Consider the following 7,304-nt stretch of genomic DNA (forward strand, 5'->3'; position numbering starts at 1 on the left):
CGGCCGCAGCCCTCCGCCGAGGGCGCCCCGGGACGGAAGGGTCCAGCAGCCTGCCGGCGCCCGCCGCGCTCGTGGTCGCCGTCGCCGTGGTCGTCGTGGTCGTGTCCGCCGTCGCCTGGGCCATGGCCAATTACATCCACGTCCCGCCCGGCTCGCCCGAGGTGCCGAAGCTCGACGTGACGGTGCAGGACCAGGAGGAGCAGCGCTGCCGCGACGGCGCCCTGAGCCTGCTGCGGCACCTGCGGCCGCACTGGGACCCCCGCGAGGTGACCCTGCAGGTGAGGCCGGGCGGGGACCGCGATGCCTTCCCGAAGCTCTCGGCCGCGGCTGCGACGCCCGCCCGGCCCCCCCGGAGAGGCTCCCGAGGATGGCTGCCCCTGCCCTTGTCATGCTCGGGGGTTCCTTCCTCTCCTCCCGCGGTCCTCACGGCGTTGCCCTCCCTCCCCGCGCTTCCCTCCCATCCCTGCCTTATCCAGCTTGGGATCTTCCCACATCCTCCGTGCCCAGGGAGAACTCCCTTCCAGAGCGGAATGACCGTGGACCTGCTGCCCACGCCAGGATGCTAGGGAACGCTATTCTGCTTTAGTGGAAGGCTTATTTGAGTTGGTGCTTCTACATTTTATGTAAAGTCTTAGTGACATTAATGCCCTGGGTTAGAGGAAGCTACGACCAGAGGATATTTTCGTGAGTCAGTGTATTTAAAGACAAAAATTCTCAGGAAAAACAAACAAACAAACAAACCGAAAATCTAGGATTAAAATAACAACAAACCCTTGCAAGTTAGGATTCCTCATACCCAGAATTTATTTGGCGTGATTTGGTATTAGTTTTTGCAGTACATTTCTTTAGGAATTACCAAGATGTGCTTCCCTTTTTTCTTTGCAAACAAACAAGAAACCAAATTATTATTATTATTTTTTTAACGGCTGGAGCTTATTTTAGAGTTGAGCAATAATGGTAGAACATTTATTTGGATTATTCAAGTCATCTGCTTTATTTTAATGCTAAATTGTAGGGTTTTAATTTTTTTAACATATTTATTTTTTAAATTATTTTTTAATATATTTAAACCATGAGCAGTGTCTAGGGTTCAGAGCAGTTCCTGACACTTGGGACTTTCATGAGTTTTAGTTTCGGTTCTTGCTAGAAAGGTTCTGAGCAGATTAAAGGAACCCATATGTTGTGGGGAAGAAACTTGTTAGACAAAAGACTTTGAATTTTAAAGCATGCTTGTTGACTAAGTGTAAAGGAAATAGTGGATTCAAGATGATTTTTTTTATATAGCTTGGAAAATTATTACATTTCCTTCAAGGAAGTGCTTTCCAAGTGGAAACATGTTTATTTGTGTATTTTTTGCAGTCCTGGGAAGGCTGAGGCTGTTCAGTCCTAGGCGAGTGCCCTAGCACTGAGCTGTGCCTGGAGCCCCCACGTTAGACTGTTACATGTGTTAACTTCCTTGAGAGGGTTTAAAGATTTAATGAGATTTATTTCTGGAAAATATCTTACTAATTAAAAGCAGTTCTGCTTCCTGGTAAACTGCAGTGTTGGCAACCATGTTTTTTTTTTTTTTTTAGCAGTGACTTTTAAAGTTTGAAACTTTGAAGCTTGGAATTTCTTTTGATTTACTTGTATGTAGAATAGTGATAATAGCTGTTGGATGGAGTGCTGTGTGCTGGATTGAGCTATATTCTTTTAAATCTTCGTTGCCTAGGAAACCATATTAGGTAGGTGCTATTTCCTAGTTCATGTGTTTAGTGAAGAAAAGCCAGGGTATATGTTAAAAAAAAAAGGAGAAGCATAAAACTATTTTGGTTGTTGTACAGGAAATCCGGTTAAATCATGGTTTATGTGTACCAAAAAGAAAAAAAATTTTTTTTTTTTTGAGACAAGATGGCCAGATTTTTTTTTTTTTTTTTGAGACAAGATGGCCAGATTGGTCAGTCGCCTGGCAATCCTGTTTCAGCTTCCCGTTGTGGTGGGATTATAGGTTTTTGCCCCCATTCCTGGCCCATGTTGTGACTATTATCTTTAACCTTTGGATTTGTAAATCTGAACATATGTATATTTGAAAGTGATGACATCACTTCTCCCTAGAGTTGATAATTAGAAATTCATTTCCTCCTGTGCAGGCAGAACTCTGGGATCAGAAGCTGAGCCCTCAGTAAGCCAAGGTTATGGTCATTCATTTACCTCCAGTCCTCTCCTGCTCAGTGGAGTGGACTTCACACACACTAGGGCATTGCAAACTAATGATGCCTTGGGGCTTTGTTTAGTGATTCTGTTTTTGTTGTTATTTTTATTTCCTTTAGACAGGGCCCCACTGTATAGCTCCATCTGGTCTGGAACTGGCTCTGTGGACCAGGCTGGCCTTGTCCTCCTGAGCCTTGGGCTTAAAGGTTCTTGTCACTACAGCCTGCTTGTTTAGTATTTTTTTTAATGGCTAAAGTTTCTTTTGAAATTTTATCTCCCTTGAACTGTAAAGATAATATTCCTACCTTATTTCAGGAAGGGAAAAACATGTATCCGATAGCCAAAAAATAATATAATTTCCAGTATAATTTCCAGTCAGCTGGAATCAATAATAGCCTTTTTTTTTTTTTTTTGATATGTTCCTCCCTCCCCTTTTAGTGCATGTTTATGGGGATGGAAGCCTGCGCCTAGTGCATGCTACATAGGCTTTCTACCCCTTGAGCTATGCCCCCAAGTCTTCATCTGGCTTTTTTTCTCCTTAAACTAACTTTTTTCTTGGCTGCATGTAGTGGAGACAGGAGGATCAGGAACTCAAAATTGTTTCTAAGTCTTCACATTAGGAATTCCAGGCCAGCATGAGCTACTTGAGAGCCTGTCTTAGCACCCCATCCCCCCCAAAAAAGAAAAAGTACGTTAAAAATATTCTCTAAACAAATTTTAGAGGCTTTTTGTGATAACCCTTATCTTTTCTGGTGGTTACTTCTATAATAGCAACGTGTAGAAGATGAAAAAATGTAGAAAGAGCCCAAGACCCAGAAAGAACTAGATGTGCTCTAAGTGATAGTTTCTGCTCAGAACTCAGTGGCACGTGAAATTGGTTCTTGTTTTGGATAAAGCTGCCCTTATCAGAAGTAAAAACACTGTAAGGAATGGTTTCAGAGGTTTTTGGAGTTAGATTTCTGCATAGGCAGAGTAGTTCTGAGACAGCACCAGCCAAACGCTTTCTGTTTCATACTGTCTTGTTGGAAAAAGCCCTTCTACCGCATTCTCCAGCCGCCCTGTGAGGAAGACAGACAAGAACTGCTAAGGTATTACAGTGAAACTGAGCCTGTGCCTAAGTGACAGATCCGGGAGGGACTTATCTTAGGAATTACTACTCCTTGACCTAGAAAGGTTGTGTGTATGTGTTGTGGTTGAGCCAGGGAAGCCATGTCTGTGCAAGATGAATTCCTTAAAACACTGCCATGGCCCAGGAAAGACTGCTTTGAGCTCTCTTGAGCACATCTGCATTTCCTTCCACTATGCTCCAGGTTTAGGAAATGGCAGAAACTCCTTTTGTTATGCAGCATCTCCTTCAGTTGAATGTGATTTTTTGACTTACCTACTTTTTGGGGGATAGTTATGTTTAAAAGATCAAAGACTTGTTTTTTCCTCTCTATTGTTATTTTCTCAGCTCTTCCTGCCTCAGCTTTACAAGTTAGCCATGCCCAGCTAATTTTTTTCCCTTTGAAAAAGCTGGTTCTGTGTCTTGAATGTTCCATCGGACCACCTTAGGGCTTCCTGAGTACAAAAGTGTTTGAGCAGCACTTTCTCAGAAGCATGCCTCTCTAAGTTCTTCTTTAGAGATCATGATAAAGCAGCCAAGGCTCTATAGGCTAGGGAGACCGCCCTTGTTAAAGAGGTTGTAAAATCAACATCTCTTAGAGCGCTTGGAGGCAGAGAGAGGGGATTCTTGGAGCCAGCAGGCTTATCCAGCTCAGGGTCCAGGGAGAGATCCTGCTCTGATATACATGGTGGAGCTTGATTGAGATAGATTGATGTCAGCTCTCAGCTTCCATACGCACACACTTGTATCATGCCTGCACGTGTCTGTGAACTCACACATGATGTAGTGTGACAGACACACATCCAGCAACCTCTCTATCATCTGTCTGTGCTGTAGCATCCCTGGTAGCCAGTATTAGTAAGGACGGAGAACATGGGGTTTGTGTCTGTGTCACTGCTCAAGTTTTGTTCTATTTCTTTTTGAGATGGTTTCACTCATTCTGTAGCCCAGGCTAGACTATAACTTCCAGGCAGATGGCCTACCTTAGCTTCCCAAACTCATACTACAGGTATGAGTTAGAGAACCTGCCTCCTGGCCAAATTTCTTAACCTTTCTAAGCTTCATTATCCTTAGCTGTAAAATGGATCCAATAAACAATTCCTTACCCCTGAGGCTTGTGAGGGTGAAATAAATGCTAGCTCATGATAATTATGCTTCTGAGCACTGGCTGCATAGGGCCTCAATCAAAAACATCTGCTCTTTGAAATGCATAGCCTTAGACAAACCAGAATATGTAATGTGATGGATTCTGAATGACTGTTCACATTTTGTCACATGCAAAGGTGGCACAAGAACGTTTTGGAAGCCTCCGATTCCTGTGACACAGGGTTGTGCCTTCCCCCAGTGCTGGTGAGTTCAGTGTGTTCACTAGGCACCCCAGCCTTGTCGATATTTCTCTTTGTTTTTGAAATCTCTGACTTTTAAGCATAAGCCAGGTTTATAATTCTAACATACAAAGTTATGGTTTTATTGTGGTTTTCCATTTGCACATCTTTTTTTTTTTGGCCTTGTTCATTTCTGCCTTTACCCAAATTCAGTGGTCTGTTTCCTATTCTGTTCACCCAACCCCACCCACCCACCTCTGGTTTTTTCAAGATAGGTTTCTCTGTATAACAGTCCTCGCTGTTCTAGAATTCAACTTTGTCGACCAGGCTGGACTTGAACTCTAAATGATCTGCCTGCCTTTGCTTCCCAAGTGCTCTGGTTAAAGGCACCTACACTACCACCCAGCTTCCTGTTCTGTTTCTGATGTCTTAGAAAGATAATGTACAAGGGTGGGAGAGAGAATGTGCAATTGATTTTTTTTTTAAAAAGACTATCCTTGCACTTTTGATGTAATTATTTAACTATGGTTAGGAAATTTAGTTGCTAGTTACTTTCCAGATATTAACACCTGTGATTTGGCTCAAGCAAACCATTTCCTTTCCTTGGGTCATCATTGTGGTGGAGAGGATGGCTTTGTAATCTTTGGCAAGCATTTAAATCTGTAAAGAAATGAATTGTTTGGAGAGTTGGTACATGCCTGAGATACCAGCATATAGGAGCTCTGGGTGGTAGGATTTTGACTTCCATGCCAGTTTGGATTTCAGTGTAAGACCTGGCCCCCAAGACCTAAAAGAAACTCTAGTGAAAACACCAAAGTATAGCATAGGCAGTGTGCGTATCTTAGAAAGCACTCAGGAAAACATACAAAACTCTAAACATAGTAAAGTGTGTTTCAGTGTGGTCTTTCCTATCATCCACTACCGTCATTGCTAAATGGGAGATTGAATAGAAGGAACTGTGAAGTTTCAGAGCTCAAAATGTAGCTCAGTAGTAGAGTATTTGCCTAGTGTGTGCTGCCTAGGGCTCAGTCCCAGTTTTAAGGACCAAGTTCCTAAAATTCAGTAATTGTTAATGTACTTTTAAAGTAGCGATAATGTTAATTTTAAGGTGGGTTCCTTTGTGCTATGAGTTGGAGCACAAGGCAGGCCCAGGAGAATTGGGAAGAAGCTTCATAGAGGTAGGGGAATCTAATCTCAGCCTTTGTGGGAGGTAGGGGTGAATATGGGGTGCCAGGTGGTGGCAGTTGAACCCATGGTCTTGTGCATACCAGGCAAACACTGTGCTTTGAGCTACCCTCAACCCCTGAGCTGAGCTTTGAGGGAAGATGTGATTCTAGGCAATGAGGAAGTATCTCACAAAGACAGTTACATAGGACCTAAGGAGTTTGGGCAGAGTAGAGGGAGTGGGGGTTTCCTGGAATGAGGGGGAGGGCACTAAGAACCTGTGCCTCACTATCTGGGAAAGCACGGGATGTTCTCCAGCAGGTGACTTCTACTTTCTTCCTTTGTTTTAAGAGACGTGTCTCATTTCAATGCAGAGAAACATTGGTTGAGAAAAAAACTTGTATGGTTTTAGAGTAAAATGCCAGAGGAGGGTGTGCTGTAGAAGGAGCTGTGGGCAGGTCTGCTTTTCGTCCTGCCCAGCTTCCGCATGGCTAGCTTTACACCCGAAATAACAACACACAAACTGTATTCATTTAAACACTGTCTGGCCTATTCTATCTAGCCTCTTCTTGGCTAACTCTCATATCTTGATTAGCCCATTTCTATTAATGTGTGTAGCACCACGAGGTGGTGGCTTACTGGGAAGATTCTAACCTGCATTCATCTTGGAGAGGAGAGCTATGGCGTCTGCCTCATTGTCTTCTTCCCCCCAGCATTCTGTTCTGTATACTTCATCCACCTATGTTCTGACCTATCAGGCCAAGCAGTTTCTTTATTAATTAACCAATGAAAGCAACACATTGAAAGAAGACCCACCTACATCAGTGTGCTGGATTACCCACGTCCCTAGTAGCATGCACATGTGTGTGCCATGAGAAGTGTTTATCAACAGACCAGGAAGTTACTCTGCCAAACAGTTAGTTTAGTAGAAAACTATTTGTGAGCAGGTAGGTTTTCCTCTATCTTCGTCCTGGCTGAGATGACTCTCCTTGGATCCCATGATTCAGGGTGCTTTAATCTTAAAGTCTTCCATTTACCGCACATGGTCATGATGGTTTGTATCTAAGATTTGTCAAACTTTGGGAGTCATTTGACCCCGAGTAGTTTATTTTAGGCCTATTTAAGCGAAGTGCAATTTGGTGAAAATTTTCCTGGTGATAATTAACTGAATCCTATGTGCACAATAAAGCACAGAGTAAACCCAACAAAGATCAGACGTGCTGAGTGGTGGCAGCACACACCTTTAATTCCAGTGCTCAGGAGGCAGAGGCAGGCAGATCTCTATGAGTTTGAGGCCTATGGAACAAGTTACAGGACATGCTCTAAAGCTACAGAGAAACTCTTTCTCAAAAAACCAAAAGAAAAAAAATCAGACATGACTTCATTGAGACTCTCTGTAAAGTACATGTGACACCTCCATAGAGGTGGGTTCTATAGATTGACCACACGTGACACCTATAAAGATGGGTTCTATAGATTGACCACACGTGACACCTATAAAGATGGGTTCTATAGATTGA

At 43.3% G+C, this 7,304-nt stretch overlaps 1 protein-coding gene across 1 annotated transcript in view; it reads left to right on the plus strand.

Moving 5' to 3' along the window:
• Positions 1–7,304, plus strand: part of Etnk1 (ethanolamine kinase 1) — a 47,935-nt gene that overhangs the window by 186 nt on the left and 40,445 nt on the right. Inside the window, exon 2 of the mRNA XM_005364581.2 lies at positions 41–278. Within this exon, the coding sequence (XP_005364638.1) occupies positions 123–278 (156 nt within the window). The 5' untranslated portion in view covers positions 41–122. The remainder of the gene's footprint in view (positions 1–40; positions 279–7,304) is intronic.

The sequence above is a fragment of the Microtus ochrogaster genome (assembly GCF_000317375.1).
Source record: "Microtus ochrogaster isolate Prairie Vole_2 chromosome 14 unlocalized genomic scaffold, MicOch1.0 chr14_random_2, whole genome shotgun sequence".
Taxonomy (NCBI): Eukaryota; Metazoa; Chordata; class Mammalia; order Rodentia; family Cricetidae; genus Microtus; species Microtus ochrogaster.